General features: G+C 47.3%; 2 protein-coding genes across 7 annotated transcripts; one reads left to right on the forward strand and one right to left on the reverse strand.

Moving 5' to 3' along the window:
- Positions 1 to 113: 113 nt before the first annotated feature.
- On the forward strand, positions 114 to 13930 carry crtac1b (cartilage acidic protein 1b). 6 transcript variants are annotated; one of them, XM_057047924.1, is made up of 15 exons: positions 275 to 467; positions 3081 to 3271; positions 3949 to 4145; positions 4460 to 4596; positions 6447 to 6603; positions 7747 to 7881; positions 7962 to 8104; positions 9740 to 9876; positions 10631 to 10713; positions 10910 to 11010; positions 11096 to 11264; positions 11624 to 11766; positions 12028 to 12070; positions 12155 to 12298; positions 12486 to 12834. In XM_057047924.1, exons 1-15 carry the CDS (start codon positions 318 to 320, stop codon positions 12599 to 12601), a joined length of 2046 nt encoding a protein of 681 aa, XP_056903904.1. In that variant the 5' UTR covers positions 275 to 317; the 3' UTR covers positions 12602 to 12834. The 6 variants fall into 6 exon arrangements, with proteins under 6 accessions (XP_056903900.1, XP_056903904.1, XP_056903903.1 ...); XM_057047923.1 differs by having other exon boundaries at positions 10631 to 10712; positions 10900 to 11010; XM_057047920.1 differs by lacking the exons at positions 275 to 467; positions 12028 to 12070 and adding an exon at positions 114 to 264 and having other exon boundaries at positions 10631 to 10712; positions 10900 to 11010; positions 12486 to 13930.
- A 1588-nt stretch (positions 13931 to 15518) lies between these two features.
- LOC130534053 (golgin subfamily A member 7B-like) lies at positions 15519 to 26768 on the reverse strand. Its single transcript, XM_057047926.1, has 5 exons — positions 26610 to 26768; positions 21940 to 22065; positions 21666 to 21818; positions 19233 to 19334; positions 15519 to 18348 (listed from the first exon to the last, which is right to left on the reverse strand). The coding sequence occupies exons 1-5, from the start codon at positions 26619 to 26621 to the stop codon at positions 18262 to 18264; spliced, it is 480 nt and encodes a 159-aa protein (XP_056903906.1). The 5' UTR covers positions 26622 to 26768; the 3' UTR covers positions 15519 to 18261.
- Positions 26769 to 27001: the final 233 nt, after the last annotated feature.

The following is a 27001-nucleotide window of genomic DNA, read 5'->3' on the forward strand; positions in this document are numbered from 1 at the left end:
GCGGACACGCCCACCGAGCACCTTCCGGCTGTGTTTATTGGCTGTTCTCCGAAGAGCCCCGCAGCGATTGGCTCAAACCTGCACGAGTGCTTCCATAAAGCAAATCTTCTGGAAGTTGTGTGAAGGCGATAAGTGGAGAAAAAAAAAAAGCTGGAGTTAACGGCGGCGCGACACAATCAGCCTCCCTCCCTCTTCTCCTCCACTTTCTCTGCGTGTCTTGTCGCCGTCGGTCGCTGCTGGATTAAGCCGGGACTGTTTCCGAGCGTGAGTATCCGAGTTCGGCCGCCGCGCTCCTCTGGGTTCGGGATGCTGTCGGGATGCTCCGCGCCCGGACCTGCTGCAGACTCAGCAGGCGGAAAGTTGATTCCTGCAAAGGTTTCCACTCAGTTTGCGTAGAGAAATGTTGCATTTTTAAAGACGAAAGACGCTTGTATGTGGTTTGGATCCTCTGCAGGTACAGTGATCAGGTGCTGCGCGTCTCTTCCCTATGTAGACTCCTTATTTTTGGACTTTGTATTTATTGTTTTCAGTATTTTCCTGATTATCCACACATGTTGTCTATTTTCAATCTATATATCTGTATGAACCGTGGACGGTAAAGTTATTTAGTATCATGCAAAATACTTTTCTAATTAAAGACCATGCATTATTATTCCATATCGGTGTGAAAATTGGTTTATTTTGAATGTTTTTGTCACACTGTATAATCTAACAGTTGTGCATTTTATTATCATGGCATGCATTATGTAACAATCATGCATATTTCCTCATTTTATGATGACCTGGATGCAGGTGGATTTCTGGCTGATAATGGCTGCATTCATGAGTGATCTGGACTAAAGTTTGACTGTCCAGCGCGACTGTTGGTCTTCGTCTGTGTGTGTGTGTGTGCGTGCGTGCGTGTGTGTGTGTGTATGTGTGTGTGCCCTGCATTCTGCTATGAGCTCGTCCTTCACAGATACGAGTTTCTGTCCAGTAAGTGCCTTAAATGCTGAAGATGTCGGTGACGATGCCGGCTCTTTGTCGCAGTGTTATCAGGACCGGAGCTTCAACGCTCCAGAAGACACATGCTGATGTTGCACGCTGTGGTAATGGCCTCTCGCCGCCGATAGAAACAACCACATCAAAACATATCTCTGCTGCGAATGTGCCGGGGCTATTTCATTCGCTTTGACTATTGTGCTGCATAAATATGTTTATTTTGAATATTATTTGATGCTTCCTGCGGATATCGTTAAGCACAGCTTGATGTGTTTCGCACAATAAAAACCCCCACATGTGCAGCGGTTGTTTTGGGTAATCGAAATCGCTCTGAAACTTGTGAAGTTGTGGCCTAAGTGAGGAATCCGTACCGCAGTGGATGCAGGGCAGCAGCTCCTTCGTGTCCTTGACTAGGTAATAGTGACCCCACCACTTCATCGGGCTGGGCTCCAGAGGTTGCAGGCACTCATCTATCATTTTATCGTCCTTCTACCGTGTTTTCATTTCACTGAATTATTTGGGATTCGTTTCTTTTGCCAGGACTGTTCACGTGGGACGTGTCCGCCGTCCTGGCGCGGCGCTGCGGCCAACATTTCATTGGCAGCTTCTGTGAATTAAATGTGAGAATTTCCTTAAACATTCCTTGTGTTTCTCTTGAAATCGGGAGTGTGTTTTTCAAAATACAGCGACAAACATTTCAACATAATTTACAATATGTTGAAGGAGCCGTAAGATGGTATTTTTTTTGTCACATGACTTCCCAATCTGCAGACGGATGCAGAAATGTCCGAGCAGGGCTGCGAACACCTTCCAGCTCTACTTTATGACAAAAAAGCATCCCGATCGTGACCAATCGTCCGGTTTGTAAATGTTTACTGGTGTAATATGCAAATGCTTTCCAAATAATACTTTTCTATCTTCTTTTGAAGTGTCTTTGTCGCCCTTTTCGACATTTACAGCTCACTGCCCACCATCAAATAGGGAGTACAAGAGTCTGTGGAGCTGCCTCATGCCTACTGGGTGTGCTGAGCTCATTAGTCATTACATCCTGTGTTAATGAGGAGAAACTGCCTCATCCGGTGCTCGCAGTGTTGTTAATTAACCCTTCGCACTAACAGTCTGAGGCAACATCACCACCTGCCAGTCTTATCGGCCCGCTGCCTGGCAGCCGGAGCTAGCATTAGCCGTGGACGTATATTCTGCAGGTGTCAGCGCAGGTGCATCCTCTGCCTGCCAGCGTGCTTCTGAGAGCGTTATTCAAACGGCTCCGCGGCTTTATCTTAAATTGAATTGTCGAGGGAGATGTTAAAGGGCCATACATCACCTGGACATGAGCAGCAGGGAGCGAGAAGCTGCGGCAGCGCCGTAAGAGATGAGGAGGGCTCAGTGGCAATGCAGGCTCAACGGCTGCGTCATAAATCCACAGGCAAAGCAAATCAAGTTGTCAGCTTGTAAATGGCATTTAGTGTGTGTGTGTGGGGGTGTGCGTGTGTGTGTGGGAGGGTGATTAGTGCTTTATTTTAGCTTTAAAGAGGTGACCTTCCGCCTCCTCCAGTGGCAGGGCACAGCGTCCACTGCAGTTCGTCCACAGTTGTAGCACTTCCCCTGATCACCGCAGGTTAAGACCCCTAAAAAAGAGCTTTTTAACAGCCCAGAACCTTGTCGATATTGAGCTGGTCACCGTCTCTGCAGCAGCACTCCGGGGTCGGTGTCAGCTCGTATTTCCTCTCCGCTCGCTCGGCCTCCGGCTGGCGCTCACACACTTCACGTATGGATTTCCTGTCCTTTATTTCCTCGGGCCTGTCTGCCAGTGACGGGTGGATTTGGATCCAGCCCCGCAGAATGCTGCTGATTGTGGTGGTATAGCTTCAACTTTATGACTTAGCGGAGGAGAAACTGATGTCTGTGATTGGCTGATGTTTCCTCCCGAACCTTTTAGAGACGGCGTTGGAATCCATCCCTGTCAAATGTGCAGGGGGGGGGGGGTGTTAAGAGAAAATATCATTTACAATAACAAGCTAATTTCTACTGAAAATATTTCCTTATTAAGTGTTTCATTTTAAGTGGGGGTGCCACCAAAGGTCTTTTCCCCCCTCCAGGTGAGCATGCTGGCGTGGCTGCTTTTGTTCCTGCCCCCCGTCTCCTCGGCTCAGCGGTCGGAGCCCGTCTTCTCAGCTATAACCAAGAGCGTCCTTCCGCCCGACCAAGAAAACAACCCCACGCAGCTCAACTATGGGGTGGCCGTCACCGACGTGGATGGAGACGGGGACCTGGAGATGTTCGTTGCCGGGTGAGGAAAAGGAATAACGATTGAGTTGAGCAATTGTCCCCTAATTTAGACCGTTAAGAGTTTATTAGTTGTTCATTTTTGTCCGAAGTCGCACGAGGGGCTGAGGTTAAAGTGTCCTGCCGGCCTCTTTCCTAAAGAAGGTACAAGGTGATGGCGAGGGCGTCCTGAGGATCCCTCAGCTGATGAAAACTGATGTGACAGGAGAAAGCACCTATAATGGGAACATTTTGCCAATGCAGCCAAGCAGTGACGGATTTTCCAGCACTTTGCAGGATGTGAAGTGAAGAAAATGGCCCTGCTTCAAAAATTAGGTTTCAGCGAAGCATCGTGTCTGCAGGGCATCGGGAAACCTTTCAAAAGATGCGCTGTTTTCAAAGCATTATTAAAAGAAGTCTTTCAGATGGTGTCATATTAAGAATAATCGTCTCCAAACATTCTGATCATCCCAAGCAAGCCCCGCCCCCTGGTTAATGAGGCGTTCCCTAAAACTGGAAGCTCTCTTTATCACTTATTTATCAACTTCACACGACAAACACATGTCCCAGCTTTGAGCTGAGGCCTGAAGGGCTCTGTCTTGAACGCCACCCCGTCCCTCAGCCACAGATCTCTCATTAAACCTCCGTCGTTAATATTTCTTCATCATGGAAGCCCTAATAACCCCTCTGTTTCACCCACAGCTACAACGGCCCAAACCTGGTGCTGAAATACAACCAGGAGCAGAAAAGACTGGTCAACATCGCCGTCGACAACCGCAGCTCCCCGTTCTACGCCCTGAGAGACCGCCAAGGCAACGCCATCGGGGTGACGGCGTGCGACATCGACGGAGACGGCCGGGAGGAGATTTATGTCCTCAACACCAATAATGCTTTTTCTGGTAGAGCGGGTTTGTTATTTTCACATGTGGCTACACTGTCATTAAAAAGACGTGCTGTTGCACATCCTCCATCGTGCGGCGGCGGCGCGGGAGCGTCGCGATGTAGATGTTATCCCAGCTCAACCCTAAACAGATAACAGGTGCCATTAATCACATTGTGGAGCCAGAACCAGCAAAGCTCAGCGCTGCTGGTTCAGTCAAAAACAGGACCGAGGTCAGATTCAGCCAGAGCTAGTTAGCAGCTAATCGCCCGCGTCCTCGTGTCGCTTGATGCCCCTTCGCTCCCCCTGAACTCTGCGTCGCCCCTCCTCCAGGTCGAGCGACGTACTCTGACAAGCTGTTTAAGTTCCGTAATGGACGCTTCGAGGATCTCCTGAGCGACGACATCAACGAACACAGAGACGTGGCCAACCGCATGGCCGGGCGCTCGGTGGCCTGCGTGGATAGGAAGGTAAACACTCACACACACACACCCCCCCATGGATACACAGATTAAAAGCATATGCAGATCCACACAGAAGCCGCCTCGAGTGTCTTCTGGGTGTGCACGGCTGCTCCTGTTTGTTTACCAGTGATAACTCATGCCCTGCCTACGCCGCCCTTCCCAGCGTGCACGATGACAGTTCATTTGGGGGAATGGTGTCCCATTTCCTCTCCTCTGTCCACCGCACCAGTGTAATTACAGGCGCCAGGGCTCGTTTGTTTTATAGAACATTGTACGAGGGGAGAAGGCATGATTGCACGGCGCTCTTCTCAGTCTCCAGCCTTTTCTGGCTCATTCCTATTGTGTTCTCACTTATTTCCACCTCTTTTCCTCTTCTCTCTCTCCGACTGACACACACCCATTGTTTCCCGCCCTCTTATCTCCCGCGCTCACGTACACTTTTCGCTTCCAATCACGGGACGAAAGTACCAAAGTAATAACGGGAAGAGTGCAGCGGGGATTGCGATGGATTTTTTTTATTTTTTATCACGTATTCTCTCCCCACAGTCGTCCGACCGAGCTCTGGTTGTGTCGCTGCCAGACAGATTGGAGAGATGCGCTCTTTTAATGGTGTGATGCTTTTTAAAGCGGAGCCAGGACCCTGATGTGTGCTCTTCCATGTCAGTCGCCAGATTGTCAGGCTGAGGAAAAACATTGTGGTCCCTCTGAGCGGGTTTTATTAAAATAAATAAATTAGAAAAAAAAATGGAACGGAACCAGGTATCAGGAGCCCAGAAGGGGAAAAAAAACAGGAGGCAGAGGTGGCTAATGTGTTCGGTCTTATTTGCTCGTAAATTAAGTGTTATCCTCAAAAAAAAAGTGGCGTAGTTACTCATCCGAGCGTTCATCCCTCCCAGTCTCCTTGAAAGTGACAGCCCATCATTAGTCTCATCCAAACTGATGGTGCTGACATCCAGTCGGGGTCTCGGCTGAACTGATGGATGGTTTGTTTAGCGCTCGGGAGGCAGGACGGAGCGCCCACATGCATCCGGGATAATTAAAGAGCAGTTGATTAAAAAGCAGATCTGTGGTATAAGAATGTAAAACCGGCGACATGACGGATAAGCCACTGTTCTTTGGGGACAGTACAGTAAATCTGATGCAAAGGACAGGGAAGCGCACGTCCGTGCACGTCGCCGTGCTCACGGAGCTAATCCCAGTGACAGGAATTAGCCTTGGGTAAAGACTTATTGAAAAATCATTGACTTTTAAGTTGGTTAACTAACTGCCGGTGGCCTTCGAGGTCTCTTCGTCTTGGTTAATTCTCATTTTGTGCACGTGGGCGCGCTGGCGAGCGCGGTGCCCATTCGACCCTCTTCAGCGGGCCATAATGTGACGCTTCACGGCATTTACATCGACTATAATCATTCATTTTACTTGTCTTGTAACCATTTTATAAATTTAACACACATGGTATGATGCGTGTGTGTGTGTGTCTGTGGGTGTGTGTATGAGTGTGTGTGTGTGTGTTTTTATTGATTGAAATATGTGAGGCCTGGTGGGAAAGCTCATTGAAATCAAGTGTGTAGTCTATTAGTGTGGTTCCGTCTGTGAGCTCGTGTCTGCAGGGACTCTGACTGATAATGGAGTGTGAAATTAATCTCCAAAGGGAGGCGGGGGGTGGATCGGTGGGGGTGGGGGTGGGGGGGTAGGAGTAGGTAAAGGGAGATAAGGGAAGGAAAGATTTGATTGAGGAAAAAGTGTAGCGATGCCCAGCGTTGGCAAAAGTTGCGTAATGACGTAATGGCTGCTCATGTTTGTGCTGGTTTCCCTGCGTTAACTATGCTAATAACGACTCGTTTCTGTGGTTTCCTCAGGGGACGGGACGCTACGCGATCTACATAGCCAACTACGCCAGCGGTAACGTGGGGCCTCACGCGCTCATAGAAATGGACGAGTCGGCGAGTGACCTTTCGCAGGGCGTCATCGCCCTCTCCAACGTGGCCGAAGAGGCCGGAGTCAACAAGTTCACTGGTGAGTGTGAGGAGAGGAGCGTCTGCTTGTCCTGCTCAAGGTTTTCCTGGCTCCGGTTGACAGTTTGGAAGGCGTTAAAAAACGAGAAACGGCGTTTTCGCTAACATGAGCGCGGCTACGCTAGCTCACCAAACAGCTTCAGAACTGGCGGCGTGGAGTTTGCTCATGGTTTCAGTTGAAGGGAAGCCCGTTATTATGATTTACTCCACAAATTGCTCGGAAACTCGCGCTCACGTGTCAGCTCGGCTCTCCTAGCGCGTCAATACTTCACTCGGCGCCAGACGGCGTACGACAAAATGAACCATTTCATCCTTCGATAACAGAGATCACTGTGAGGGAAAACTCAAAAACGCTTCAATATAACCACCGAAACGTCCTTGACTCTGCTGTTGGAGATCTGCGCGGCGTGTTTGAGTGTAACAGAATCGATCTCCATCATCCGTGGATCCTTTTGTGCAGAGGACGTCGCCGAAATCGGCCCGAGGGGGAGAGAGTTGGCCGAAAACCGCTGTAAATGATGGACGCTGGGCGGCTTTGTCGTCAAGCCGCCATCAATCAGGGCAAAGAGACAGTCGGGGAGGTTGTATATCTGATGGTTACACATCTCCGGAGGGACGTTGCTGGTTTATGGCCACAGGCCGGGCAGTGATATTTGCCTGAGCTGATGGAGCGGCCCAGTAAATCAAACAGACGCGCTGCACTGACTCTGCACACTGGAAGGGCAATCAAAACCCTTTCAGAGCCCTAATTAGACTCCGCTGGTCCTTGATGAAACTTTACTCAGTGGAAGGTGTTCTGGCGGAGCGGGCCTGAGCGACGGTCCAGCGGTGGCGCTGGTCTTCCATGATGGGGGGGGGGGGGGGGGGGGGGGCGCATTCAGTCAGTGCAAAATAGTCTGAGTGCTTTTCGCACATGAGCCTAATGTGTTTGTGTGCGTCTAAGCCATCAGAGTCAGCAGAAAGACTTGTCCTGCTTCGAGGAAATGGCCTGGAAAGACAGTAATGATCTCCCCCCTTTGTTATGGAGCGGCTCTCTCTCTCTCTCTCTCTCTCTCGCCCTCCTCTGTTCATCTTCTCCTTTTTCGTGTTCTAACGTTGCCCGTTTTACGTGTTTTCTTCCTGTTTTACGCTGCCGTCTGCGCAGGGGGTCGCGGCGTAGTGGCGGGCCCCATCGTCAGCCAAACCCTGTCGGACGTGTTGTGCGTCAACGAGTACGGACCCAACTTCCTGTTCAGGAACAAGGGCGACGGGACGTTTACAGACGTGGCTCAGCAGGCAGGTGAGACTCCATCTTCCCCCCTCTGAGGAAGACTCAGGGGACACCTGAAGTTGGGCCTAACGGCGGAAATGTCCCCGCAGGGGTGGAGGACCCCATGCAGCACGGCAGGGGCGTCGCTCTGGCGGATTTCAACCGCGACGGCAGGACAGACATCGTTTATGGGAACTGGAATGGACCCCATCGCCTGTTCATGCAGATGAATAACCGCAAGCAGAAGTTCAAGGTGGGTCTGGACCAGGAAGAACACCCATTCTGGTTACGCATATCTCAACGGGCGATAACTAGCTTAGCGAATGGTTAGCAAATGAGCTTTTAAGAGCTAATAAGAGGCGTCCTGAATCAATAGACTGTGTTCTCTCTGGTAGCTCTGTGACCTGTGGGCTGTCAGGGGCCGCCGCTACATTATTTTAGCACAGACATAAATGTCAGAAGAGGCTTTTATAGAGGTCAGTCAAAGGGTTAATGCGTGGTGCTTTGTTCCGGCCGAACATCAGCGCCACACACGCATCCTGGTAGTTCTATCTTTGTGAGGGCTTTCATAGGCATGATGGATTCCCCACCCTCTCACCCTAACCTGAGCCATCCCAACCAAGCCCCTAACTCTTCCAACTTCTAACCTCAACCTAAAAACCACATCTTAACCCTCAAACAGTCCTTTGATGCCCAAATATCCCCACTTCCCAAAAATGTCCCCTTTGTGCTGGAAGGATGCAGACTTTGGTGCTCAGTATGTAACAAACACTCACACACACACACACACACACACACGTGCGTACACACACAGGCACACACACCAACCAGGAGACAAGCGGAACCATCAGCTCAGTGTTTTGTTAAACCCTGATTGTTAAATCACGAGCCCGCAACTTGCTTTAACACCACCTCACTCCGCGCTGGGCTGACACTCGCGTTGACCTTTGGCCTCCGTAATGAAGCCGTTGTGTCGCTTCAGTAAACCGCTAATTAAATAAGGCTGAAGCAGCGACTTGCACGGGCAGGCGATTAGTGCTGATTGCAACTATTTGTGTTTTAATTAAAAATCTAAGGTCCTGGGTTTTCAAGCATCACACACACACACACACACACACCACACACACACACACGCGTGTCTCTATTTGTCTGGTCCTGGGATAAATTGCTGTTTTAAGATAAGGTATTTTAAAAAGATTTGACGAGAGCTGGCTAGAGAATAGTAATATCTTTGCCTTAATAACCTAAAATAAACTGTCAAAATAAATCATCATTTACCAGCTCAACACTAAAACTGCAGTGAATTGAGAGCCTTGCCCCCCACCCCCCCATCACTGCTGGCCTCACTAAACCAGCCCCTCTTCCTCACCTGAGAGCAGAAGGTCATCCTCCCCCATCAGCTTTATGACCCTTGTAATTAAAACAGAATGAATTCTGGTCAAAGTGAAGGGCTGCTCTGGGGGGGGGGGGGGGGGTCACCAAAGGTGGCTATTCTTAGCAGAGGGGAGGGTTTTATGATGTCGGATGAGGAAAGAGCAGCGGCAGGTCAGTGTCAGCGCCTCATTGGTGGACAGTTTATGTGCTGCAAAGCTGTCAGCTTAACATAGACGGAGGTCGCAAAGTTGCTGCGGCAGCTTTAGATCAGAATGCAAACTTCGTCGCCATGGCAGCACCGGCTGATATGTGCTATAGGTGTCCTGCAGGGATGTGAGCCGGAGCAGTTAAAGGCAGCACGTGCTGCATTAGCCTCATTCAAGACACACGTTCAAATTGGAATTTTATGCAATAGGACATTTAAGCGGCGTGCTACACCTGTCCTCACAAAGATAGGACAAACAAGCCTACGTGTGTGTGTTACTGATTGTCCGTGGTGTGTGATTGTTTCCAGGACATTGCGTCTCAGAAGTTCTCCATGCCGTCTCCTGTGCGCACTGTCATCGCTGCAGACTTTGACAATGACAACGAGCTGGAGGTTTTCTTCAACAACATCGCCTACAGGGGCCCTTCCGCCAACAGACTTTTCAGGTACACACACACACACACACACACACACACACGTGATAGCGCTTTAAAAGCTGATTATTGAGGTGTTGAATGAACTATTGTGGATAAATATTCCAAACCCGGGCTTGAAGATAAGATGAATTTCAAATTTTCAACCTTGAATACTTATCTAGTCTGGCCTCCCACCTTCTCCACACATGAATGAACTTTCATTAAGATGCGTTTCCTTCTCTTGGCTTATTTCTTCTTTCTTGTGTAGATAATATTAATTAGCTCAGCACCCAAAATGCACTTCATGATACATATCAATTTTGGGGAATTAATAAGAGAATGAGCCCACGCTGTCTGAATATACATCTGATCTGGCAGGTTTGTTCTTGCTCTGAATACATGTTGCCATGAGCTGCTGGAGCTATTCAAATTGAATTTCAATGATCAGCGTAAGCCCGGGGGGATTTTCAGGATCAGACGCTTCTTGTTCGCAGGTCAGCGGAGATGAATGTATCTCGCTGGACATGTTAAAGGTCTCTGGAGGATTATAGTTGATCAATTATTCACGCTGTTTATACTCTGTGGTGGTGAAAGCTCATTCACCAGAACAGGTAGTCTATTTATAAACATGTAATCGACTGAGGGCTTTTTAGTTACTATAGAGAGATGATTTTACATATTTTATGGATCTTTTATATGTTTTCTATATGTCTATTGACTGAATATTGTCCAGCACAAACCATGTAGGGGTACCTTGTTGTTGTTGTTACTGTTGATGTGATAGGGTGAGCAGGAGAGACCACGGAGACCCGCAGATAGAGGAGCTGAATATCGGGGAGGCGTCCGAACAGGAAGGTCGAGGAACTGGTGAGTGGAGTTCCATAAATGCGCCACGAGGCGGCGCCAGAGCCCCACTGTGGATTCGCATTAATCGCTGCAACGGCAGCGAAAAAGTTCCACATAATTATTTCTGACTGATGAAACATTAAGTCACCGTGTAATTGCGTGAGGAAAATAAACATTATGTAATTGTTTTATATATCTCACCGTAACGGCCCCCCAGGAGCCGTAGCCACAGACTTTGATGGTGACGGGCGTCTGGAACTCATGGTGTCCCACGGCGAAAGTGCAGCGCAGCCGCTCTCTGTTTACAAAGTCCTTCAGGTGAGAGTCTGGGGAATGCTTTTAAGGGCCCGTCATTAGAAAACTGAGGTTAAACTCAGACCGTCTCTTTTCCTCTGTTCCTCAGGGCTCCACTAACTCCTGGCTGAGAGTCATTCCCAGGACCAAATTTGGAGCATTCGCAAGAGGAGCCAAAGTGGTGGTCTACACAAAAAAGAGTGGCATGCACACACGCATCATTGACGGCGGCTCAGGGTACCTGTGTGAGATGGAACCAGTTGCCCACTTTGGCCTCGGTAAGGTGTTATTTCAACGGCGTTTCTGATTAAAAAAAGACAGGTGGCTGACTAAAGCTAGTACACCGTGCTGTTGTGTTACATCTCTTCCTGACCAAATGAGAGTGATTCCTGCTCCTTGGCTCTCAGGCGGCACACCTGCTACATAAATCACTGTCCGGCAAACATAATTAAAGATCTGTTTACTCTGGATATGCCGCTTTAATAACGTGCTGCAGAGGCCCCCGGAGAGGAATTTACCTGCCTGATTAAAATAGGCAGCAGAGAGAGAAGAGAGATGACCCAGGACGGGCCTGGTAACATAATATACAGTCTATTCTGTAGCCTCTGAGGCTCACAATCACTGCTCGTGCCTGTAGGGAAGGATGTGGCCACCAGTGTAGAGGTGTACTGGCCGGACGGTCGCTCAGCGGCCCGACCGCTGGAGCCATCAGACCTGAACTCAGTGCTGGAGATCGGGTATCCCAGAGATGTGGAAGTCACTCCTACTGCACAGATAGAGGTACATGGTAGCAGATGTTTCTCGTGCATATTTGTTGGAAAAGTGGAATGATGTTGGATGGTGGTGTCCCTGAACGCCACTTTTGTTGTTGATCATCGGAGCTCTCCCCAAGGGTGAAACAACTTTGCCATCATTAGACATCTTGACATAATTGCGTACTGATTAGTGGCTCCTATTCTTCTCGTGCGGAACTCCAAACACTTTTGTTTAATCGTAGTTGAATTAAAATAGCTGTGACTAACCAGACCGACTGTGCTGCAGTGTGGCCACGGCTTTGCTCTGAATGAGAACGGACGCTGCACCGGTAAGTTCTGAACCCGTCCCTGGTCCAATCCTCTTTTGAAAATGAGTCAGTGTCTTTCCCTCCTTCACCTCCGCCCCCCCCCAGATGAAGACGAGTGTACCCACTTCCCCTCCGTGTGCCCCCTCGACCGTCCCGTCTGCGTCAACACCTACGGCAGCTATAAGTGCCGGGCCAAGCGGAGATGCAACCAGGGCTTCGAGCCCAGCGACGACGGCTCGGCCTGCGTGGGTGAGTGGTGCGGGTGCACTCGGGGAGGATCCGGATCCTGATTAGCCGGATCAGGAGAACAAAGGGAGCGGTGAAACTAAATGAGATGTCTTGATCTGGCTTAATTACTCTGGCGAAGGCTTAGAGCACGTCGATCTCCTCTGCAGCTTCTCCTGACTCTGCTCTGGCTTCTCCTCTGTCTCTGCAGCCCGGGTGGCTTACTTCGGAGGGACGAGGTCGTCTGCGGAACGCAAGTGGTCGGGCCTTTGCTTCTGGCTGCTCTTACCACACACCCCCGGCCTCCTCCGGGCGGTTCTGCCATAGTCGTAGCGTCCCTCCCTCCCTCTGTCCTTCCTCCCAGGCTAAACGGAGAAATGTACAGAAACTTTTGCCACATTTTTTTTTTTCCCCACGAGTCTCGCTCATTCCTCCCGTCGCTGTGGGTCACCTCCCGGCTCCTGATCCCCCTCTGGACTACGAAGAACCCCACAAAGGTGCAGGCTTACCGGGAGCTGCGAGGTGGAGATTCAGAAGGAACATTGTCACACGTTCAGAGCTCTCACATCGTCACCTGGCACTTCCAGTATGTTAGAATACCGAGGAGCCGGGCCAGGTCACCTGTGTGTGTGTGTGTGTGTGAGTCCAGAGAAGCAGTAGGAAGAAGAAGAAGCATATGCCGGACCATCTGTTTCCAACGGTGTGTTTCATGTTGTTACCTGGATGAAAAATACAACAGCAGTGGAGAAGATAAACACAACCAAACGAGTCCTAATTGCTTTGCAGTTTTATAAAAGTCACAGGATGTGGAGCTTTAAAAGGGCTTTTCCTTCCTGGGGTACTCGGCAGGGTCGCTGCTCATGTCACTCCTGATAGTTGGTAAAGTTTTCTCACTGAGAAGGTAAATAGATAAAGAACGTCTTTTATTTAAAATGCGTTTTAAGGCTGTACAAATGTTGTTAGGACACTAAAGCCACATTTAAACAAATTTGAGACCGTTAGGTTTCCAGCTGTCCCGCTGCTGCATGTCCTGTTTGTCGTCTTTTACTCACATTGGGAATATGTCACTTCCGTTTTCTACAAAGTTTTTTTTTTTTTTTTAACACATGGATGTAAAAGAACAAAACACATCCTATTAACGGGTATATGTGCACGGATAGATCTAGTTATCTGACCAAGCATCGCACATTATGCCGTTACGTGATCAGTTGAGTCATCTGATAACTGAAGAAATCGGCTTTTTATGGGCAACTAAAGGTTTTACCCAGAAACACAAGCCAGGTTTGGACCTTTGGGTGTATCTGCTGCAGGAAGTGGTTTAAAAGTAACCATAGAATTCACCTAAACTGTCAAAAAGTAGCATTTATGTTTTAAAAATATGTGGCTAATGGAGGTAAATTGCACCGTCATGTCAGGATTTGGAGAATCAGACTAATCCATTTACGTTTGTTGGATTTTAATCTATTGACAAAAAAATAGTCGCTAAAATCTTGTCAATAAAGGATTTTTCCATGCAGCTTTGCTCGTGTGGAGTAAACCTGAAGGGTTGGGACTGTGTGTACACCTCCATGCAACAACACCGATTCACCGCTGCTTTACTTTATTGCATTGATTGAACGTGGCGCATCATCTTAAAATAAACAACTACAGACGGCAGAGATGAGGTCACAGTCGCTGACGTCATGTGATCGCTCACAGAAACTGACATCCGTCGCAGCTGAACCCAGACAGGAACAGAAGCACCTGAAACGGACTCATCATGGAGTCAACGCTGGCCTGCAGGGTCCTCCTGGGTGTGTGTGTGTGTGTGTGTGTGTGATACATACTGTGTGTAACATGCATTCACTAAAACAACAGTTCCATACAGCCACGAGCTTCGAGACGAAGAGAAGAAGGAGAATATGAAACCTTCCCCTTTCAACTACAGCATTGAGCTCGGTCACATGAGAGAATATTAGCTATAATAAATAAAGAGGTGTTTTCACAATGACTGAACTTAAACACACTTTGGAAGAAGAAGACCAGAGCAATAGGGAACGCTCCGCGCTGACTCGGAATGTGGTCCGATACATGTGGTCAACATCACGTCTTTGATGGTGGCTGCACGATTCATTCGGCTTCCTCTTTGGCTCGGACCACTAATTATAAAATGCCCCCTGAAGAGCAATTGGGCAAAAAGAGAAGTATGAACAGCCTAAAAATAAAATGATGCAGCTTTGTCAGAGAACAGTGGAACCAAATGGGCCAGATTCCAGTAAAGCTGCTCTGGGATTCATTACCGCTCTAAAAATAGTCCTAAAACAAGTTTAATACATAAAACTGGTTCAGGTTGCAGGGTGTTCACCACCTGAAGAATGAATGAGCCCAACAAAACCTGCTTAAATAGATGCACCATCTCGGCTATGCAGATCGATTGGGGCCAACAACAGACCCCAGAGGGACACCAGGGCGGAGGTAATCACCGGACTTTCTGTTCCGTAGATGAACCAGTTGTGTGTCTCTTGGTATTGTGTGACGTGCATGCTGAGAGCTTCCTCCGCAGGCCTCCACGTGGTTGTAAACTCGGCTGCTCTGGATTAGCCAGACGTCGCTGCCATTCACAACATGTTCAGAACTGCAGAGGTGCTCATGAAGTACAGAGTTTTTAGACTTTTGAGAGAGTAAACAATAGGAGCCCCCCCCCCCTTTGTCCATCCATGACCAAGACAAACAAAAGACACTCCAGAAGTGGTTACCACATGTTTTTCTTTGTTAAATAAGATTAAATTAAAGTATTAAATATAGGGAGGGAAAGGTTAAAGTGAGGGAACAAAGGAGGTCTTTGTGGATGAGTGTGTTGCTGGTGTGAGGCTGACCTTTCCCCCACAGGTGTAGAGACGGGATTCACTCCTCTGCTGTCAGACAAAATATCACTGTCTTTACTCCCTTTATCTCCCCCAAACTGCTGCCAGAATACCAGAATATTATTGATAATTATTAGCCTGATGAAAAGGCTATGATGGATCCACTGTACACACACACACACACACACACACACTCAAACTACTATCAAAGTGGGACAATTTTGATTGGTCCCCACAACTTCAAAAGACTGTTTGAGGGTTCACACGCACACACGCACGCACGCATGCACGCGCGCGCACACACACACACACACACGTGTCCAGGATCTTGCTGTCAGTTTTCTTCCTTCAGACTTGTTACCATCAACCGATTCCTTCAGCTCTTTCAAAACAAAACAAACTTTTCTATGAAATCTTTTATTAAAGCCGATTTATTTGCTGAAATAGTCATTTCATTTTTCTGCCTTCAAAGACATTTGATATTTGCATAATCATCAGGTTTAAGAAAATATAGATGACATGAATAAACGTGGATAAATTATGTAAATGCCTCCATGAATTCGCACACACACGGCACCAACAACAGAATAAAGCGAGTCTCTCCTCTAAGGATTTGAATTCCTGTCATCTTTGATGACATCATGCAGCGTTATCCACAGACCGGTAGTGTTCCAGAGGTTCCACACATGGAAGACATCTTTGCATGACTTCACTTTTGAACAACACACGACATAGTCAGAGTACCTGGGTTCACTCTGGTTGAACTACAGGGGAAGATAAACAGACTTGCTAAAGATGAACGGGTCCACAAACGTGTCTTTTCCGTCTGTTTCATAATGAGTTTGAACTCTGGTAGCAACGTCTACCGTTCTACAGAAACAGAGTGGGGGAGGCAGAATGGGTCATCTGCAAGCTGATGCTTTATAACCGAGTTTGGTAGCAACTATGGTTTCGACAACCCTTTTATTCGTTTTTCAGTGAAGAAACTTGTGTTAAAGTATCTTTAATCTGTGAGATCTTAAGCCCCTGAAGACAGGGCGATGGCTGATATCGCTTCCATCCAACAGGATCATTTAGATTTAACGATATAAATTACTTTCCCACTTAACACCCACATAATCACCATGCAATTACCCCTGAACAACATAATTAAACACCTTATAAAACATATATCTTGATAAAAGAACTCGTCTTTAGGAAGAAAATTGTGTCCTCTATATTAATCACCTATTAATCATTGATGACATCCCTGCAGATAACCCCTGGAAACAGGGACTTCTTTAAGTCTCCATATTAGTTTTTTGATGTTATCCAACTGTTCTAATTCCACTCACCACAAATCTGAACAATTTACACTGGGGTCTGACCATAAACGGCAGCCATAATCCTGTTAGCTGGCTAACATTAGCGAATTGATGATGCTCTATCTGCGCATGTGCTGGGGAGAAGTCGCCACTAATTGCTCGTTGCTGCTAATGAAAACTTATAGGTGAACTGTCTTTAACAACACTGAGGATCTGGATGCAAACAGCATCGCGGAAGCTCCGCCCACTTTAGGAGTGCAATTTTCCTCCTGTGTAGTCTTTGTACACCAGTTAGCTCCTCTGCTTTCACTGGCAGAGTTGCTTTCAGTCCATTGGCACCAGGTTGAGTGTCCATCCCACCAGGGTGAAACATGAAGGCACCGAACAAGCGCAAGGCCGACCACGAGCACAACTGAACCCGACAGCCCGACAGAAAAACACCACCAGAATGGTTCCTGACGATCTTCCAGGTATCAAACCCCCAACTTGAAGATCCATTAAAGTGAAGCGAAACCGCCGATTGGTTTCACTTTAGTTTGACACCCTTGAAGGATAAATATGCGAATAAATGAGGCGCCTGTTAAAAAGAAATTTCAGGAGGGAGCGTTGAAGAAAACAAAGTGGAAAATGAGGGGGAGAAACAGAAACCATGACACCAGTTAAATGCCTGCAGACAACATGGCCCAGGTTTGTTCTGGAGAGATTCTGAATGGGTGTCCAGTCCAGTGGAAGATGGATGATGTTTAGGTTGAATATTTTTTTAACCAGACATTAAATAGAGTTATTTTGCCATGTCCACAACGCAGCAACCCCTTCAAGTAGAATGTCCAACTGTCCACATCGTTAAGTCGCATTTAGCAACTCTGACAATACGTTTTTGTTGCGCAACAGTTAGCGTTTACCTGCGTCTGATGGGAAGCCACGTGCGCACACCAGGTATGTGAGTGCATGTAAGCAGAATCCAGAACAGTCCTTTGCCGGGTCTGGGTTTGCTTGAGTTCTCAATGAGCTGAGACCACAGAGGATATTGTCTGGTGGGGTTGGATCCACCAAGCCGTGGCTGCCAGAATGTGTGTGTGCAGGAATGTTTGGTCACTGGCCACAGAGTGTACGAGCACTCAGTGTGTGTGTGTGTGTGTGAGTGTGTGTGGGTGCATGTTCTGGTCAGGGGACCTACATCTGTGATGTGGATCCCTGCAGTGAATGGAAGGGATAAGTGATCCAAGGTGCTCTTAGTCAGCTGTTTGATACTGGAGCCAAACGCATGTTAGCAAGGAAGAGAACTGAGGAGTCTCGTAAGCCCAATTTGCCAAAGGTCAACGTGGTTTGACCTTAACTTCAGAAGTGCTGCACAGCCAGTTGGTGAGTCAGTAAGCAGGCAAAGTCTGTGGTCCCCAAAGAATTGGTGCCCCTTCTAATCAAGAAAAAGCCCCACTGAATCAGCTCTGCAGTGGCCACTTAGATACTATGAAACATGGAAAAATATGTGATGGAATGAGAGAAAATGTGGATGGAAAATATAAAATAAAAGAAGAAAAAGTGTGATTGCTTTAGACAGCTGTTTGGGAGGGATTTTTCCCTGAAGTGCGGATTCTGTTGCGCTGGTGTTTTTTTTTTTCTGTTGGGCTTCCGCCGTGTTCCCGTAAGCTAGCTCCTGTTCTCAGGAGGGGGGTGTGTTGGAAGCCCACGCGGGGAGATCTAGAATGCTGTGGATCACCTCCTCGTTCTTTTCTCTCCGCTTCCCTTAAAACCTGGTGCTCTCATGTTTCAGTATGCGGATGTTGGTAAGCGTCCCGCTGCCCCTGTGGTGGTACCCGTAAGCCTGGTGCTGCCCCTCCAGTCACCGAGCGCTACCGCCTGCCAGCGACATGCCGCTGCTGGGACTGGAGCTGACGGAGCCCTGGTCTTCAAACACACTGATCTCCAGCTGAGGACGCACATGTCAAGGGTCAACATACACAGATTAAAAGCTAACCACATTGGCCGAGGTTATTTAGGCTTTGGTTGCAGCTGCAGTTGTAGAAATGCCGAAATAATGTCTTCGTACAACATCCAAACAACCTTCAATATTGAGCTAATAGGTTAGCAACCCACATGTAAATTGTCACAACAATGGGCAGCAGGGGGCTCACACGCAGGACATATCGTCCCATTAATTACGGACTAACATGAGGCGTCATATAAATACTAATGTAGCGATGTAGCAACACTGCATAAAACATTTTGTAACGAGCAAAGGAAAAAAACCAATGATAATAATTAAAGACATATTACACAATGTCATGGTTCTTTTTTAGCTCAGCCCTGTTCCCACTGTTCCATATTAGAACAGCAATTGTCCACGGAGTTGGGGTGAACCGTTCAAGGACACATCGTTGGTAAGGAGCAAAGCGTTCTTGAGTTCTTGGTATTCATCCAACGCAGATGTTTCAGCTGCAATGGGCCTGAATTCCCACTCTAATCACTAATCACTCCGCACATTTGGAAATCACACTGCCAAATATTACATGCTGCCTCAGCGTTTGCGCTTTTCAAATATTTTGTTGTTGTTTTTGTTTTTTTAAAATTCTGTCTTTGCTTGATGAAAAAGCATAAATAACAAGCCACATTGCAGCATCACTGCAGCTCTCGTGTCTATATTTCCTTGGATGCAGCATCAGGAAATAAATCCATCGAGGTGATAGATGGCCTCAAACCATCTGGTGGTGAAATATTACCCATAATGCACACACAGACATTTCCCAGTTTTGTCTAAAACATCTAAAAGATTTCTCTTCATCTCTCCCCAGTGCTCAGAATGCGGAAGGATACGACTCTCATTCCTCTTTCTATCGGGTCGGTGAGGAGCAGACCTCTTGGGGCATAGACCTTCTCGTTCTGCTCTTGGATGTAGCCTGAAATCTTCTTCAGAACCTGGAAAGAAACATATTCGATCTGTTTGTTTAGAGAATGCGCAGCTTTAGACCAGGCTAAACATGAGGCAGCTCCAACCCTCTTCTGATGGAAAAAATGAAAAATGGGAGAGTTTTCCTTCGCCGTTGGAGCTTGTGTACGATACGTAATCCTGACTTTCTTCAGTCGTCTTTATTTTTCCGTTAGCATTTAAACTCTGAGTAATCCCATTATGCTCTAAGTACTGTGGACCTTTTACCATAGTTCTGAGCCACTTATGACAAGTCATGACTTAAAGAACCGAAGCTGACGAGCCTGAAGTTTCCATTTGGAGGTTTTAGTCTGTAATCCCACAGGTGGCTCTCGAGCTTCGTGTTCTGTCTTGGTCGACTGTGGAGACGATTTGGAACCACTGGACCATCTGAGACGGACGGTTTACTCAAATGGAATTCGTGTTGGATTTGTTTCGGAGTTGTGCAAGTCTGTAATGCAGCAACCGCAGAGCTGCAGCTCCAGCCAGCGGAGTGAGGCCGAGCTTTGCCCCTCAGACTGGAGGAATGTGTGAGAAGACCTGGAGTCTGAAACCAGGGGCGTGCAGGCCCGGGCTGCCATCGTTAGCATGTCATCTTTAGTCAGCATCATCTATCAAAGCTAATGAGCCACGCTTCCCTTAAAGCAGACATGGCGCGCGTCAGGCGGACGAAACGTGCATCAGGCGGCGTCAAATACATCTGTGAGGCAGCACAGAGGCAACGTTCATCCCAACTTGTGCTGGCGAGCGGAACAGCGGTGAATTTTTTTCTGACATTTTGATTTGAATTCAGGGCTTCTTCGGTACCGCTGGAGCTGCAGACATTTCATGCATCTATACCTTTTTGACACTTATACGGCAATTATACACCAGGGTGACTGATGAGAACTAAACACTAGAGGACTTTAGGCATAAATCTGCTAATTGTAGTAACCTGGCACAGAAATCAAGCGTATGAAGAGAGAAAATTGGCCTGGATTCTGCTAAAACAACAGATCTGCAGACCGCAGAGAAGCCTTCTACAGCTGCAGGCAGCTGTGAGAGCTCCGGCCCTGAGGCCTGCACCACCCAGACATACCTGATGCTGTCTCCCAAGAAGCATTAAGAATTAAAAATCAAATCAGGTTGCAAACAAAGCAGAAAATGGCTTCAATGGGGGTCAATTTTGAAGTCACACAAGTGTGGTGGGAACGGGACGTGTGGATCAGGTGTCACAGTTTGGTTTGCATGCAGGTTGTGAGTGTAAAACAGACGCATTTATGTCACCGCCAGTGGAAATGGTGTGTGCCGCCTGTGTCAAAAAGGATCAAAGATGGAGGGAGTTTATGAATACTTGTGCACTCGTGTAGCTGTTCTGACATGCTGGGAGCAATCAGCACCCTTTGATAGGGGCAGATGGAAGCTCCATGGGCTCGGATCTCCACGGTCATCCATGCTCATTGGTGTGTGTCGCTGTTATCGGCGTGCACACATGCGTGAGCGCACGCTCGGCGTCGACCTGGGTGGGTATATTTGATCATCATCAGTCATACCGTCATCCAGCCAAGATGATTAAGTTCAAGAAGCAAATAAACAACTGCTCTGTGGGGCTGATATGGTCTCAGCATCAGAAATGGAGCGGCACCCAGCTGACAGCGAGATTAGAGCCGACTGGGCCATTTCTGCCTGGTTTCAACGCTGCAATAAGTTCTTTTGTGTGTCTTGGTCAAGCTCCCAGCATCGCAGCAGCATTTTCATTAAGGTGCGTTCATGAAGCGCAACAAACACAGGAAGAAGAATCATGTGGGTGACGGCAAACACAACAGAGAGGCATGCTGGGACTTCTCGCCACTCTCGTCTTGTCTGAGACGCGGGCGGACAGTCACAAGAGGATTAATCACACGCTCTGGCTTCATGACATTTGATGTTTTATGTATGTATAACTGTTGATGTAGTTATGCCAAAGATAAGATTTACAAAATACGGCCGTGGGTGTGACTTTTTCCTATAGAAAGGAGCTTGTTTTTTTAATAAAGAGACTTATTTATGAGGAGGGGGCCTAACCATAACAAACACGCTTTAAAAATATTCAAATCGAGCTCTGAAAAGCTTTTCAAAGAGAAAATATAAAACAGCATAAACACCGGCAGCAGCTTCCGATGAACTTATTTCCAGCTATTTTTACAGCAATTAACTCTCCAAAGTGATTTTTCATGCAGATTAAGAGATAAGTGCAAAGCTTTGATGCTTTAAAACTGGGACATTTGACATTATCTCAGTAGATTAGCTCGTTTCCCAGATTGTTTCTGGTCAGGGGGTGTGTTTGACTGCTGCTTCATCACCTTCTCGTAGCGCGTCTCCATGCAGAGGAAGACGATGTAAGCCGTGCAACAAGCCAGGCAGCCTTCCAGGTACGACTGGCCTCCGATTTTTTCCGCCTCGACATAGTAGGAATTCAGCGTCTTCACCGTCTCATCAAACAAGCTTCGCTCGATCTACTTGCAAACACAAACCAACATCAGGAGAAAAAAGAAAAGACATTACAACCAGAACACTCTCTGTGTCACCTCTTCCCCGCGGTGTGAGTGGGGCATGTGTGTCTGTGTTTGTGCTCACCCTGTTGTCCAGCTCTGAGGGGAACTTGGTCAGGAAGCGGCAGACGATTCCTTCGCTGTAATCTCTCTGGATGAAGACCTTTGTGACCAGCGACGCACTGTGTCTCAGTTCCTGGAGGTTGTGGAACTTAACAACACCAAAAAGTCACTATTACAGCAGTCCTGCTTTAATAAAATGTGCAGTAATTTAAAACACCAGACTCTTTGCAGCTAATTTGGTGCTGAGTGGTGCACTCAACACCCGAACACTCGCTCCAAGGAGGCCGATATTGCTCATCCCTGAATGTTGATAAGCCCCCTCAAGAGCATGGTAATTAGACGCAAAAGGCTGCAGATCACAGAAACACTAAAGGAGCCAATTGCATTTACTCCACAATATTGGGAAAAGTTCAACAAGGGAGAAGGGATGCAGCAGAAAAATGAAGAGTGGGAAGAGTGCCGGGCTGTCAGCTCTCTATAGGATCTCAGACAGATCTCAGATAGATCTCAGACAGAAATAGCACCCAAACTGCTATTTCTGTTTGTTAAAAGCCAGAAATGTCTTCAGAGCTTTAAATATCCTCCGTCATCCTAACACCCCCCACCCCTCCATCTGCACGCTATCAGAATGAACAGCAAGCCTTTCCACTATAAGAAGCAATTACCGGCGCGCGATTGAGCATCATTTATCCATGTTAGAATCAGTTGGATAAGAATCAGGATCACTGCAGGTTATTTACTTGTGATGGTGTGTGTGTGTGCTTGTGCGTGTGTGTGTGTGTGTGTGTGTGTGTGCGCGCGTCCTTTGTTTTTACAACATTTTGAGTACCGAAATACCCAAATGTTCGAACTACCAAAGTGAGAACATTTGTGCACAGTGGTGTCCCAGCCCTTCAAGGGACTGGTTGAAGGTTAAGACGTGGTTTTAAGGTTGAGATTAGAATTGGGTTAAATTGAGAGTTATGATTGGGGTTTAGTTAGTTGAGTTTGTTAGTTAAGTTAGTTGGGGTGTTAGAGTTAGGGTAGGGCGCTGGGTAATGCATGAGAGACCTAAGTCACACAAAGATAGAATTACAAGAACGTGTGTCCTTTATCGTGCAGTAATGTAGTTAGGGAGCATTCCAGAAAAAAAGGATGAGGTATAAATTATTGGTAGTAGAACAGAGGACTTGATCATGGGAAAAAACCCAGGAAAGTCTGAAAAATGCGAATGAAGAAGGAAGGATTTGTGTATTACCAGTCACATACAGTACCGTCTATGGGAGGTCACGTTGTGTTTTGACCTGTTGTCGCTGATCTCCTGACCCCTGTCTTAGATCTCGGCTTTACATGACTGGGAATCATGTGCCAAGAGGCCTCCATTCAAATGCCACCACCGTTTATTGGTGCGGAAAGTGGAAAGTGGAAACCAGAGTTTGAACGTGACAGGTCTGATTAAGTGGGGTCAGTGTTTAAGGTCAAAAGTCCTTTTACCAACACTGGCTGAGGCTGAAACAAAGATTCCTCAAGTACGTTTTAAAAATGCTAATTCCTGACCTCCCCACAGACCATCCCAGTAAGCTCCTGTAGAGTTTACATGATTTAAACTCACTCTTTCTTGCTCAACCTGAGTCTCGCGAAGCAGACCAACAAAGTAATCCTCTCTGACAGAACTCCAGAGTTTCGCAAAACAGATCCCGCACAAGAAAAACAGGCCCTGTAAAAAATGAATTCCTCCAGATAATCCAAATAACTCGAAGGTCAAAGGAGCTTTATCAGCTTTTTCATCTGACGGCTCAGTCATAACAGCGGTAATACTGCACATCCAGTGGCAGCAAATCAGGCTGGATGGTTGGCGGTTTTGTGGGCAGAAAAAAAACTGTAAAGATGGAGGCCAGTAAATCTTTGTGGGATAGTGAGAATGGTGGAGAGGGCAGGGAAGAATCTGTTAAATTACAGGGGCAAATTAAGTAAAGGGTCTAACTCTGGAACACTGTTTGAAGTTCTGTTGATATATGTACATTTATATCAAGATTAATGTTGACTATTATTATTAGTGTTAAATAATGAATTTGAATCCTGTTTTCTTAGGCCATAATGGATAACAGACAAATATCTCAATACTCAGTACACATAGGCACCATCTGGTGAACCTCTGGAGTGTATACTTGCTGCCTGAGATTAAATGTATTATGGGATACCGTCCCAACTTCGTGATGCTAGGATACACACAAACTTGTACAGATTGACGTCCCAACTAGCCAATGGGATGACAGGAAAATGCTAGGCGATAGCCAATGGCAGAGCAGCTACAAGCATGTTTGCGTTCGCTAAACTCCGCGAGCTGCGAGTAGCAGCGGTAGCGTATTTTTGCCTTTCACATCCTGAAATTTCTTTCGTAACAAGAGGAAATATTTTCCCGTTGAGACGTAACCTGAAAATTCCGCATGTAGAGACGCTCGTAAGTAGAGGTCCCCCTGTATACATCAGTCATGGCATATGCGGTCTTGGAACAGCTATATCTCCCACAATGCCTTTCACCTTGGCAAGAAGGAGCAGTAAAATTTGCGTAAAATGTGTACTTCAAAGTACAGATGTTCATGTGTATACTCCAGAAGTTCACAAGACCAGGCCTGTGAATTGAGAAGGGAGCTGAAGCATACAAGAAAAACTAGGCCTCTTCCAGAAAACTTGGAGTGTACTTGGAACGAGCGAACTTGGAATTGGGTGGCGATTGATGACGTCTCACTAGAGCGTGAGAAAGCAACGACCAGGAAGTAGGCACCCTGAGAAAATCGCTCACAAATCTGAAATAAGAATGAATAATGCAAAACCATGCCAAGTCCTCCAGCAGCCCTTCTGCTTTGATACTCGAAAACTTGACCTTATCAAATATTGCCTGCTCTGTCCGTTTGAGCCCTGAAGATGAATGTTTCCTGTTGGGAGGCTGCTGACGTTCACTGTGTGGGAGAAAGTGCTCTCAGTCCAGCCTGACAGTCCAGCTAAATATGGTGCACAGTCAGACCGAATGTCATGCAGATCAACCAGGACGCTAACAGGAAATGCTGTCTGATCTCGACACCCATGCCTAGTATCTTTCATTTAATTCAACACAAAGCAAGAGCAAATTACATGCAATAATGCCTGGCCTGCATATAGAATTGAATCCACAGTGAAATGTTATAAATGAACATGATAGGTCTTCTCTTGTGCACAGTTTTAATATGAAGAGACACTAAACGTCTTGTCGTTCCTTTTAAATCTGTGCGGCTGCCATTGCTGCTCTGTGTTTCCCAGTTAAGTCACACTGAGTCTACCAACGCACAGCGACAGCCTGCATTAGTGCTGCCAGTGGGCACGCTCGGCTGAGGCCGCGCACGCAAGCACGGAGAGAAAAGACATTTCCAGCTTCTCCCTCACTGTCAATTCTCTGGCTTTAGCGGGATCTCCGCAGACGTGGGCAGCATCTCCGGTGTTCACTGCTGAGCTGGGTGAGCCAGGAGAGCGTAGAGGGTTGGACGTATCTGAAACAACCCTGAGAGTGAAGGGTCGCATTGCCAACTGTCCTCTGTCACACAAATACTGAGCCAGAGAAGTCCAGAGGAGCATGTGGAGGACTTAACGGATCCACTCAGACGGTGTGTGAGCTTGTTGTTACTTGGTCAGTTAACTTGATCGTTCACCATTCGATAAAGGCCAGGAAATGATCCATAATAAATGAGACGTGGAAGCACTCAGCAGCTCATCCCAAACTCAGATCGCCCATTGTTAAGAAGCGTGGTGGCCTCCTCACATCAAATATGCCGCAGGTTAATTGACGGGTGTTGGACATGATTGCCCCCATTTGCTGCTCAGTATGTTGGTGTGTAATTGGTTGGACTTGGACAGGGACACTGGCGCAGGACCAGAGGAAATAACTGCAGGTCTCGCAAGCACAGGACAAAAATAAAGGCACAGGTAGATTGGGCACCAGCAAATGATTGTTATTTTTGGAATAGGAGCTGCTAACAACTGAGTGTTCTGTCCAGCAGCCACTCTCCTGCTGAGATCATTAGCATGATAACTAAGGCAGCTGTATTCTGCATTATAGCCACAGCGGCAAGGACACCGAAGGAGAGACGGGAGGATGTGCTGCAGGTCTGACAGCCACCAGGCGTTCCCGAGACTAAAAATACACCTGCAGACGCTGTTGATGCTCTCCGTTGAACACTTGTGTTAAACCGTTCAGCTGATTTGTACATCTATTTAGCGGCCCCTCGTAAAGTTGTCCATCATGACACACTGCAGACGTGGAGGGTTTTATGAGGCATGAGAAAGCTGCAGGAGAGAGAGGACAGAGTCCCTGTCCATGGTGCTGGCTGCTTCCCCTTCATCACTGCTCTTTTAAGTCCCCCTAAGTCCTCATCCTCAATCCACAGGATGTCCCCCACCTCTGTTTGTTACCACTTAAATAAGAATCCCCCCCACACACACACACACCACACAGATCTAAAAACACTTTCCCAAAGCCCCACCTGATGATGTGCAGAAACAGAGCTCAAGAACATGGAGTCGAAGACAAGCACATGATCGTCGATAAATGAGTAACACGTGCAAGTCAATCACGTTCACCGCGTTTCTAAAAATAGCAATAATTTGCGGACAGACAGTAAATTCCGTTATATTTTCACAGAAGACTGGAATAAAGGAGTGAAAGGGCTTATATGTTCTTACCTCTGTCGTCATGTTGCTTGGATCCTTCAGGATCTGTCCCGTGCGGAAATCGACAACCGTTTGTTGGTCGCTGCGCGGGACAACGCGACTACCGAGCCGGCGGCGGGAGCGAGCGTGTGCACGTGCGACACTGCGCAGTGGCGCGCTTGTATTTATTTACACTACAGTTGTGGTCACGCGGAAAATAGTCGAAGACTTTGCTACGCCCCCCCCCCCCCCCCCCACCCCCCACCCCCAAACACACACTATTAATAATTTCCGCGATTGTCTATAATTCAGCTCCACTTGTCTTTTTAGCAGCACTTTTCACATATAGATGCAATAACAGCTAGCTTAGCTTAGCTTTCATTCTGTTTTAATGCAGAAAAAAAGTCTTTGTTGATGGATTAACT

Source organism: Takifugu flavidus, chromosome 11 (assembly GCF_003711565.1).
Source record: "Takifugu flavidus isolate HTHZ2018 chromosome 11, ASM371156v2, whole genome shotgun sequence".
Taxonomy (NCBI): Eukaryota; Metazoa; Chordata; class Actinopteri; order Tetraodontiformes; family Tetraodontidae; genus Takifugu; species Takifugu flavidus.